The 10469-nt window shown below is 67.3% G+C and overlaps 2 protein-coding genes across 2 annotated transcripts in view; one reads left to right on the top strand and one right to left on the bottom strand.

Annotated features, from left to right (window-relative positions):
* CRELD1 (cysteine rich with EGF like domains 1) overlaps positions 1-3162 on the top strand; it is a 3548-nt gene extending 386 nt beyond the window's left edge. Inside the window, exons 2-11 of the mRNA XM_041425900.1 lie at positions 1-175; positions 628-710; positions 789-899; positions 1004-1095; positions 1199-1375; positions 1461-1556; positions 1645-1728; positions 1842-1937; positions 2020-2163; positions 2268-3162. The exon at positions 1-175 is cut by the window's left edge and continues 64 nt beyond it. Of these exons, the coding sequence (XP_041281834.1) occupies positions 1-175; positions 628-710; positions 789-899; positions 1004-1095; positions 1199-1375; positions 1461-1556; positions 1645-1728; positions 1842-1937; positions 2020-2163; positions 2268-2488 (1279 nt within the window). The 3' untranslated portion in view covers positions 2489-3162. The remainder of the gene's footprint in view (positions 176-627; positions 711-788; positions 900-1003; positions 1096-1198; positions 1376-1460; positions 1557-1644; positions 1729-1841; positions 1938-2019; positions 2164-2267) is intronic.
* Positions 3163-3308: 146 nt separating this feature from the next.
* PRRT3 (proline rich transmembrane protein 3) lies at positions 3309-7250 on the bottom strand. Its single transcript, XM_041426026.1, has 3 exons — positions 5786-7250; positions 5560-5700; positions 3309-5123 (listed from the first exon to the last, which is right to left on the bottom strand). The coding sequence occupies exons 1-3, from the start codon at positions 7089-7091 to the stop codon at positions 3388-3390; spliced, it is 3183 nt and encodes a 1060-aa protein (XP_041281960.1). The 5' UTR covers positions 7092-7250; the 3' UTR covers positions 3309-3387.
* Positions 7251-10469: the final 3219 nt, after the last annotated feature.

Below are 10469 nucleotides of genomic sequence, written 5' to 3'. Positions count from 1 at the left end.
GGGGCCGCTGGCGCTGCTGCCGCCCCGGCGCCGGGGGCCCGGGCTGGGGGCCGCCCTCCTGGGGGCCGCCCTCCTCGGGGGGGTCCTGCTGGCCGTTCGCGCCGACCCCGACCCCCACCGGGACGGGGCCGAGCCGTGCCGAGCCTGCCGCGGCCTCGCCGACAGCTTCATCAGGGTGCGCGGCGGGGCGGCACAGCAATGATGGGGGCCGCGGCGAGGGGCACACGGGGGAAATGGCACCGAGGGGTGTGGGCTGACACAGCCGCTGCTCGGGGGGCGAGGGGGCAGTGGCGGGAGGGGCCCATGGGTGGCAGACGTGGGGGACACGGCCTGGAGGTGACAGGGGGAGGGACGAGACGGGTCCTGGGTGGGATGATGTGGTTGGGGGGCCCAGAGGAACAGACTGGGGGGATAAGGGTGGTGACAGGGCCCGATAGAGGGGTGGTTTGCGGGGCACAGTGGTGAAGTGGAGACGGTCCTACAGCATTCCCAGGGGCACAATGACTGGGCTCTGGGGAGGGGAGGGGGTGGCAGGTCCCTGGAGGTGGTGTGTCTCGTGGACCCCTATGGATGGAGAGGTTATTGGGGGGGTTCCATGCCTGCACTGCCGCTCCCCCATGCACCCAGGGCCTGGAGCGGACACAGCATGAGGGCTTTGGTGGGGGTAACACAGCCTGGGAGGAGGAGAAGCTGTCCAAGTACCAGCACAGGTAAGTGACCCCAGTGAGGGGCTGGGGGAGCCCAGCTGCTCCAGAAGTCATACCCCACACTGGCTCGTGTCCCTGCAGTGAGACCCGTCTGCTGGAGGTGCTGGAGGGTGTCTGTGCCCCCTCGGACTTCGCCTGTCACCAGCTGCTGGAGCGGAGTGAGGAGCACGTGGAGCAGTGGTGGTTCCATGAGTGAGTCTGGGGACAGGGACAGGAGGATGGCAAGGGACACAGGCGGATGGCAAGGGACACAGGCAGATGGCAGGGTGCTGACTGCTGTATCTTCCCCTCCCCAGGCAGCAGCAGCACCCTGACTTTTTCCAGTGGCTGTGTGTGGACAGGCTGATGCTTTGCTGCCCGCCCGGCACCTACGGCCCGGACTGCCGGTGTGAGTAGCCGTGGGATGAGCGGGGTGCCGGTAGGGCTGCAGGGGCTCCCCTGGCTGCTGCCCTCTGTCCCGGCTGCCAGCCGGCTGGTCTCTCCCCGTGCAGCCTGTGCCGGCGGGCCCCGGCAGCCCTGCAGCGGCAACGGGCGATGCGACGGTGACGGCACGCGCCGCGGCACCGGCCTCTGCGTCTGCAGCCCGGGCTACGGCGGCCCCTTCTGTGCCGAGTGCGGGGATGGCTACTATGAGGCCTCGCGGAACAAGAGCCACCTCGTGTGTGCGGGTAGGTGGGGGCTCTGCCGGTGCTGTCCAGCCCGGGTACAGGCAGCTCCCCCTGCCCGTGTCCACGTGTCCCTCCCTGCCCGCAGAGTGCTACCAGGCATGCGGCCGCTGCACGGGTCCCGAGGACTCCAGCTGCCTTCGCTGCAAGAGGGGCTGGGTGCTGCATGAGCACCGCTGCATCGGTGAGTGAAGGCCAGGGATGAGCTCAGGCCATGGGGGCTGCGTCCCCAGAGCTGAGGCTCAGCGGGGCCGTCCCCATCTCTCCTGCAGATATAGATGAGTGTGGCACAGAGATGGCGCATTGCCGAGCCAACCAGTACTGCGTCAACACAGAGGGCTCCTACGAGTGCCGAGGTCAGGGGGAGGTGGGGGGTTTTTGTGCAGGTGGCTCTTCCCTGCTTGGTGCCAGTCCTGGCTGGGCTGGGAAGGAGCTCCAGCAGCAGCCCTGGCTCCTTTCCCTGAGGCAGACTGCTCCACGGCTTGCATCGGCTGCATGGGCGCCGGGCCGGCTCGCTGCAAGAAATGCAACAAGGGCTACTGGCGGGACGGAGCCAAGTGCCTGGGTGAGTGCCTGCCATGGACTGGGGGGCTGTACTGCCCCCTCTTCACTGCCCAAGCCCTGCCTGAACCCTGGCTCCCCCCCAGACGTGGATGAGTGTGCCAGTGCCGAGGAGCCAGTGTGCACAGGGGTGCAGGAGGTGTGTGAGAACACGGAGGGCAGCTACCGGTGCGTCTGTGCCCAAGGCCACGTCCGCCGAGATGGACAGTGCGTCGAGGACAAGCCCCCTGGTATGGCCTAATGCAGTGCAGGGGGACATTGGGCAGGGGGTGCGGGACATGGTGGGGGGCTCTTGCTGGTCAGCTGTGCCCTCCCACGAGTGTTGTCCGTGCAGATGCCCCAGAGAAGGGCTTCTTTGATGACGTGACTGATGACGAGGTGGTGGTGCTGCAGCAGATGTTCTTTGGTGTGATGATCTGTGCCCTCGCCACGCTGGCTGCCAAGGGTGACATGGTCTTCACCGCCATCTTCATTGGCGCCGTGGCCGCCATGGCCGGCTACTGGCTTTCTGACCGCAGTGACCGTGTCCTCGATGGCTTCATGAAGGGCAGATAGCTCTGGAGCTGCTGGGCACAAGCAGAGGGGCAGACTCAGCTTGGGGTGCAGGGCCTCCCCCAAGCAGGGCTGGCTGCCAAGGCTGCATCCTGTAGATGATGCTGTGCCCTGCATGCGTCCCCCAGCCCCCCCTTAGCATAGGGTCTTGTTTTCCCTGTCCCTGCAGAGTGAGCCAGGAGTACCTGATCCTGGGGGCTCCCACACAGCCCCCTCTGGCTGGAGGGGTGATGCCAGGCAGTGCAGCATCGTGAGGGGGGCACAGCATGCTGCCCCCAGCTCCTCGTGCTCTGGAGGAGTGGCCTGGCATTGTGACAGGTGAGGGGGTGGAGGGGCAGGTGAGGGAGGGAACCTGCTATCTGTCCCCAGGCTGGGGCTCCTGGCCCTGTGGGACTCCCCTCCCATGAGGCCATTCCCTGTGGGAGAGTGGGGGGCTGGGTCCCCCCATGCCCTGAGCTGTGTGGCTGGGAGAGCTGCCCCCCCATCCCTGGGCAGAGCCCATCTCCCCTCCCAGGCTGGGGGCCAGGGGCCCCTCGCCACTGGCAGGGTGCTGTGCTGGTGAGGGGGCCCTGCTGGATGCATGAGTGTGGCCGTTGCATTTGTCCGTGGTTTGTCCGTCGGGGTGTGCCCATCTGTCCGTGTGTCCATATCTCAGGAAATAAAGCTCTGCACACCCAGCTTGGCTGCTCAGGGTGGGAATTGAGGGGGATTGGGAGTGCTGCTGCCCACCACCGCTTTCACATGCCAACAGGACTGTCTCGTCCCAGCATAAACTCTTTATTTCTCTCGTTTGGCACAAATGGAACCGCTCTACAGGGGCACAGGATCAGACCCCCGCACCCTTACAGTGTCCTCACCCTCACGTCGTCCTCCTGCGCCCCCAGTCTCTGCCCGTCCCAGGCTCAGAGCTCAATGGTGTCGCTGGAGAGGCTGCGGGAGTCCACGGCCTTGCCGAGGGCTGGGAAGGCGCGGGGACCCTCGCGCTCGCAGCCGGGGGCTCCGGCGGGCACCAGGAGAGGGGCCCGGCTGGGCGCCTCGTCCAGGGGCAGGCTGTCGGGCGAGGACAGCCCATGGCGCCAGGGGTTCCAGCTGATCTTCAGTGAGCTGCTGTCCAGCGAGCTGGCTGAGGCGGTGACAGTGGCAGTGACGGTGCCGTGGGGCTGGCGGGGGCCGGGCAGCTCGGTCAGCGAGCTGCAGCGCACCATGCGCCCCAAGCTGGGGGTCGTGTCAGGGGCTGGGGAGCCGTGCAGCGAGGAGCCGGAGCCGCGGCGGGCCCGGCCGAAGAGGCCATCGTGCAGGAGGTGGCGGCGGCAGAGCGCCTGGTCGATGCTGCGGCGCAGGTCGATGGGGGACGGCGGGCGGAAGATCAGCTCCCCCAGGGACGGGGACGAGCCCTGCTCAAAGGCGGCGCAGGAGCGGGCGGCCAGCATGTTGGGGCACTTGGGGCTGAGCCCCGGCATCCCGGTGCCAGCTGCCCAGACCTCGTTGCTGTCCTTCAGAGCCCGCAGGGGCAGCTGCTCCGCCGGGTTGCGGATGAGGTTCTTGGAGATGTCGTTGGCGGGTGTCCGCTCCGCACCGGTGCCACCGGTGCTGCCGCCGGCCCAGTCGTAGCAGTTGTTGGGGTATTCGGGCGCTTCAGCTTTGCGGCCGGCGCAGAAGTACCGCAGCGCCTTGGCCCAGCAGGAGTGGCCGGCGGGGCTCCGGCGGCGGCACCGGCAGCACACAGGCGCGGCGGCGGCCGCCAGCAGCGCCAGGGCCGTGCCCAGCTCGCCGATCCGCAGCCAGAGCTGTGCCGCCCAGCTGGGCCGGGAGAAGCGCCCGTGGGGCCCCAGGACTCCTCGCAGCCACACAGCGCTGAAGAGCTGCAGCCCGCAGACCGGCAGCCCCGCCACCGCTGCCGCCAGAAGCGCCCCCGGCCGCGGCCCCGGCCCCTCGAGGGGCGCCCGCAGCACCCGCCAGCACCCCCAGAGCCCCCCCAGCAGCAGCAGAGCCCCCGCCACGCAGCCCAGCGCCTGCAGCCCCAGCGCGGCCGCGAGCCCCGGCCGAGGCGGCAGCAGGTCGGCGGCCCCCATCACCGCGCTCTGCAGGGCGGCAGCAGCGCCCAGCGCCGGCAGCCCCCGCAGCCGGAACGGCAGCAGCTGAAGCTGGGCCAGCCGCTGCAGCCGCTGGAGCAGGAGGGCAAAGGCGGCGAGCAGCAGGGGGAAAGGGGCTGTGTTGAGCAGCAGCAGCGCCGGAGCGGGCAGTCGGCCCCGTGCCCCGTAGGGATCCAGCAGCAGGAAGGTGGCCCGCAGCAGGCAGGCGGCCAGCAGCAGCCCGTGGGCCCCCACAACGTGGAGAAGGTGTGGGGGCCGCAGGATGGCTGTCCCCACCAGCCCGGCCAGGCAGCCCAGCGCCAGCAGCAGGAAGACGGCAGCCACTCCATAGACATGGGCCTCCCAGGACAAGCCCAGCTGCTGCTGCAGCTCGGCCCAGCGCAGCCCGGTGGCGTTGGCCCCCAGCGCCGGGGGGGCACGGACTGTGGGCCGTGGCTGCGGCGATGATGCATCTCGGGGGGCCGGCTGAGGCGTCATCCCTGCCCGTCGCCACGTGGCCGAGGGGGTCGCAGTGCTGGAGGCTGGGGTCTGCGTCCCCGGCGTGTCTGCAGGTAGGAAGGAGGACAGTCAGGGGGAAGTGGGGGACTTGGTGGCTCTCGGCCCACACCTGCACCCCGCACTGGGCTGCATCAGCTGTGGCACCCCAGCACTGCAGCAGGGGATGCCCTGTGCTGGCTGGGGCTATGCCCACCGGTGCCTCCCGGGGTTTTCTCTCAGGACGCGCAGTGCAAGGGGTGGCACAACCCCGGTCACGTCCCCCACCCCCTTGGGGAAGCCCCCACCCACCGAGCATTTAGCGCTAATCCCTGCGGGCAGGAGTAGATTAGGACCGTTGTCAGGTGGCAATCCTGATTGAAGGTGTCACTGTGTCCCGTCTGGGCAGCCCAAGATAGCTGCCATCCCCCGCCAGCCCCGACTCCCCAGGGGTGGGCTCCCACAGGGTCTGCAGAACGGATGGGCTTGGACGCAGCCCTGTATCACCTGTGTGCCTTGTCCCGAGCGTCCCCGTGGTGGGATGTGCCGTAGGCTGTGGGGTCGTTTTGGTGGCATTCGGGACGCTCACAGCGCCCACGGCGCCCCGGACCTGCTGCGGGAAACCGACGTCCTCCTCGGGCAGCAGCCCTGCGAGAGAGAGCAGAGCAGAGCGCTGACACCTGCGGGGCTTGGTCCCCGCCAAGGGGTCCCCCCGCACTGCGCTGGCTCCTACCTCTGCTCGGGGTACCGGGGGTGGCCGTGCTGGAGGCGGGGGGTGGCGCAGGGCCGGTGCTGAGGACAGGCCCTGGGACGGGCTGGGGTCCCCTCTGCCCCGTAGTCCCAGGGTCGTTCCGGGGGCCTGCATCGCCGGGGCTGCTGGTGGCGTGGCTGAGTGGGGCCCTCCGGGTGCTGCGCTGGTGGGATGGGAGTGCTCGAGTCCAGGGCTCAGCCAGCCCCCAGGACTGGACAGTGTGGCGCAGCCGTGGGGCAGAGCTGGGCGGAGCCGGGGAGGGGCTGGGGTGCCCTCCTGTGTCCCCCCAGCTGCCCACCAGCTGCACAGAGCCAGGGCTGGCATGGGGACCCCAGGCAGGCCCCGTGCCTGTGGGATCGGAGGCAGGGGCTGTGCCCGGTGGGACTGACTGGCTGCTGGCTGGAGTGAGTGGCGCATCCTGAGAGAGGCCCGGGACCACTGTGTGTCCCTCTGCCTCTGTGTGTCCCCCTGTGTAGGCATCTGCTGTCCTCATCCCCACTGCCAGCGCGGGGTCCAGGGCAGTGGTGGATACGGTTGGCTGAGGGCTGGGGGTGCCGACTGTCTTGGAGACACTGTGCCTGGACAGGGAGAGGCCCTGCCCTGCCCAGGGTGGCTCTGGAGAGTCTGCCCCTCTGTCCGTGGGCGCCTCGGGGCCCGGTGTACCCTCTGCAGAGCCGTGGGGCAGGGAGCTGTCCTGGACTTCAGCTTCGTGCCCTCGCCAGGCAACAAGCGGCTCCTCTGTCACAGCCGGGACTGTGCTGCCGTCCCTCCAGACCTTGGTATCAGCATCTGTCATAGTGGTTTCCATCTCCAGGGGTGCCCTGGTGCCATCCCCTGCCTGCCGCGGTGGGGACCAGTGCATGGGGTGCTTGACCCCCCAGCGCTCGCTCCTTGGGGCCCCGGCACCGCTCGGCTCCCCCGATGCCTCCCAGGTGGGGGATGGGCCTGGCCACTGCTGTCCCCAGGCAGGGCTGTGCGAGGGGTCCCCACCTAAGGACAGCCCTACCGGCAGCACCCCCTGGGCCTTGGCAGGGACTCCGGTGGCCAGGAGCATCCCCCAGGTGACGAGCTGTGCTGCAGCCATGGTGAGTACCGAGTCGACCCTGTGGGAACGGGGATCTGGTGAGCCAGGATCTGCGGCAGATGTCCAGGTACCTCGCGCAGCTGACGGTGATGCTGCTGTGCCCTTGGCCTCCCACTGCCCAGGGAGAGAGACAGTGGCTTGGCTGCCCCTTCCCGGGTAGCCCTGGGCTCTGTTCCCAGCTATTCCCGTCCCCAGTGGCCCCATTCCCAGTCTTCCCTTTCCCAGTGTCCCCTGGTGCTCCCCATCCCGGTGTCTCCGGTGGGTGGTCCTTGGTGCTTAGTGGCCCCGATCCCCAGCATCCACGGTGTCCCTTTCCTAGTGCCCCATCCTTAATGTCCCCTCCCTGGTGCTCAGTCCTGGCGTCCCTCTCGGTGTCCCCTCCCCGGTTCTCCATCCCCAGTGTCCTCGCCCGATGTCCCCGCCAGCGGCGGCCCCGCTCCGCCGCGCACCGTTCACCTTGGCGCGTCCCGGCCGCATCCCGGCGGGGATGCTCGGCCCGGTGCCCCGCGCTGCCGCCGCACACACGGCTCAGACCCGCCGGGCCGGGAACGGGGCCGGGACCGCCAGGGTGCTGCGGCGGTGGCCCCGCGGCGCGGTGCGGGTTACCGGCGGGGCTGCGCAGCGGAGTCGGGCCTCGGCCGGTGCGGGACAACAGCGGAGCCGGTGCGGCCGCCGCATCCCGCCGACCCCACCCGCAGCGCTCCGGGCCGGCTCCACCGCTCCGTGCCCGGTGCGCGGTGCGCGGGCCGCGGTGCCGCCAGCCCCCTCCCGCCGCCCGCCGCAGCACTGGCGGCCCCAGAACTGGTGCCCCGGGAGCCGCAGCCCCCCGCNCCCGAGCCGCGGGCACCCGCACGGGAGCCCGCCCGCACCGGGAGGGGGGGCGCGGGGCACGGCCGGGGCCGCCGCCGGGACGGGATCCGCAGGGCCGGGCACGGAGGCGAGTGGGTCCGTGGGGCTCAGCTCAGTCCGGGGCAGGTTCGGGTGGACTCCCGGGGACGGGTTCTCCGTGGCGCAGATCCTCCGGGACGTGGATTCCGGAGGGCACCAGGGCAGGTTCCCGGGGGCCGGGACACGGCGGGGCGGCAGAGGGGCGATGCTGCCCGCGGGGCGGACAGGGTTGCCCGGCCGAGGCTGGTCCCGCGGCCGCCAGGGGTAGGCGGGCGGATGGGGCAGTCGGACCCACTAGCAGGGTCCTGAGGAAGGTCTGAGGGGGCCCTGCCCCACACCTGCCCCACACTTGTCTCTCAAACGCCCAGCACGGATAGGCAGCACCCTGGCAGCCACTGGGATGTGGGACCCTGCCAACGTTCAGGTAATTAGTTAATCTGCTTAATTGTCCGGCTGGAAAACTGCCCACCCTGCCCGGGCTTGAGCTGGCAATGGCACGGCCAGAGCGTCAAAAAGTCACATCAGCTCAGGACTCCATCCTGCAGGGTGACACCTGCACTCCAGCTCCCTGCCTGCACCCCTGCTCCTCCCTGCCTGTGCCTCAGCAGTGCTTGAGCCACCAAAGCCTTGGCAAAGTCCTGTCATCACCATCGCTCTTCTCTCGCCAGGCCAGCAGGTACATGTGGCACCTCTGGTCCCCATGCAAGCATCTGTGTGCACAGTGTCCCACTCCTGCTCCCTGCCTCCTCTCCACTCCCGGGGCACTATGTTAATCACTAGCACATGAGGCATTTCTGGTCCCTGATCACTCCTCTGTGGGGTCAGGAGGCTGCGGCAGACAGCTGAGCGCAGGCTCTGGGAATTTGGGCAATGCTGGCACACAGGGCCCCAGAGAGCAGGCAGGGCAGGCAGCTGGTCTGGGGATTAGTGCTGGGGAGGCCACACGGGGGGAAAGTGCAGGTGATCCTGCACTGCACCATGCACTGCCAGCACTGGGCACCACTGCAGCTGCATAGTCTCACCCTGAGGAAGGTGCAGCTGCAGTGCTGAGTGTGCAGCGGGGCTGTGGGAAGGGAGCTGGCTGTGCCCTATATACCACAGTCATTGGAGCACCCTTAGCACAAGGCAGGGGCACAGCAGCCACCTCCACAACCTCGGTGCTGTCAGAGGTTTCCTCCTCTGCCAAGTGACTCACTGGCAGATGAAAATCTGAGCCCCCTGCTCTGTGCTGCCGCAGCAGCCACGTGCCTGCTGCCTGCACAGCTGGGGGTGCTGGGTGGAGGATGCAACCAGTTCTCTCAACCCCTGTGCCCATGGCCACCTGGATGCCACAGGCTTTTGGTCACTGTTCTCCCCCTTCTCCTGGGTTCTGCCCCAAGAAAGGTCCAAAACTCCAGTTTCAGAGTTTCAGAGAAAATGGCCCCAGTTAAATGCCCTCAGACAGATTGGAACCCAGCTTTGCTTTGTTTCTGACCTTTGTTTGCATTTTATGGTTCTGTCCCGTGCCCTCCACAGTTCTTGGCTCTGCTGCAGGAGGAACCACTCTGGCACCTTCCCTGGTTGAAGGGTGGGACAAGACTCTTACAAACACTGGTACTGGCAGCTCCATGGACACGAAGGCCAGGAGAAACTGCACATACCTGGGGCATGGCTGATCCAGCAAGGAGCCAGTGACAGTGAGCTCGGAGTACAGGCTGGGAGGCAGGAGCAGCTCCGCCAAGGTGCAAGCAGAGTATCTTGGAAATCTGCTGCCATGCAGCACCCACACTTCCATTTTAGTCCAGCAAGGCTGGGAGAGGAGCTGCCGTCCTCACAGCTGTATTGGGGCAAATGCTCATGTTGGCAGTTAAAACCCTGGAGGAGACCCTGAGTGGGAATAGACAGGGGGACTGTGGGGGCCAGGGTGGCTTGCTGGGGCTTCATCCCATTCACCAGGGAGGTTGTCCTATGCAAGGGGAGGCATTGCTGGCTGCTCTTGCTGTTACACCTCCATCTCCAGGGGTTTTGTTTCGCACTGTGTTCCAGCGTGTGTGTGTGGCAGTGGGCTGCAGGGTCCCCAGGGCAGCCCTGCATTGCACCCCACGGCACTGATGCTCCATGTCGGCGTGCCAAAGAGCCAGTTCCTGCTCTGCCTCTGCACAGGGGCTTGCAGCAAACACCTCCAGAGGTCCCTCCAAGCTCAGCCATGTGCTGCCGAGCTCCCTGCATCCACAGCAGGGGCTGCACAGAGACCTGCACCAGTCCTTGCTAATCCCAAAGTGCACCACGGAGTGGCAAGCCCACCAAACAGGTTTTCCCAGCGAAGGCCGTGCCGGGGCTGCTGGGAGGAGGGTACACAAGGGCAATGTAAACAAGCAGCCGCTCCTGCTGGCAGCCATCACCATCCCCCTTCACTGACAGGGGTGTCCCAAGGCTCTGGGGGCTCCTCATATCTAACCATCCCCCCCCTCCCCCAGCTTCTCCTTGTTAATTAACATCACTGGACCTATGTTAAGCTGGAAGGGTGAAGGTTTCCATCTTTAAACATTCCACGTTGGGGAGTTAAACAGCTAAAGAACAGCTGCCTGTTCTCCTGCTGGAACAGGACTCTGCCTCCCCAAAAACAAAAAAAAACCAAACAAACAAACAAACAACCCAACATAGACACTGGGTTCTGGTGAAGATGAGTTTATTAAAGCCAGAAGAAAGGGAATA

This window comes from Onychostruthus taczanowskii, unplaced genomic scaffold (assembly GCF_017590055.1).
Source record: "Onychostruthus taczanowskii isolate IOZ18803 unplaced genomic scaffold, ASM1759005v1 scaffold9, whole genome shotgun sequence".
NCBI lineage: Eukaryota > Metazoa > Chordata > Aves > Passeriformes > Passeridae > Onychostruthus > Onychostruthus taczanowskii.
The sequence above is the reverse complement of the archived record's forward strand: the minus strand, read 5'-3'. Positions and strand labels throughout refer to the sequence as shown.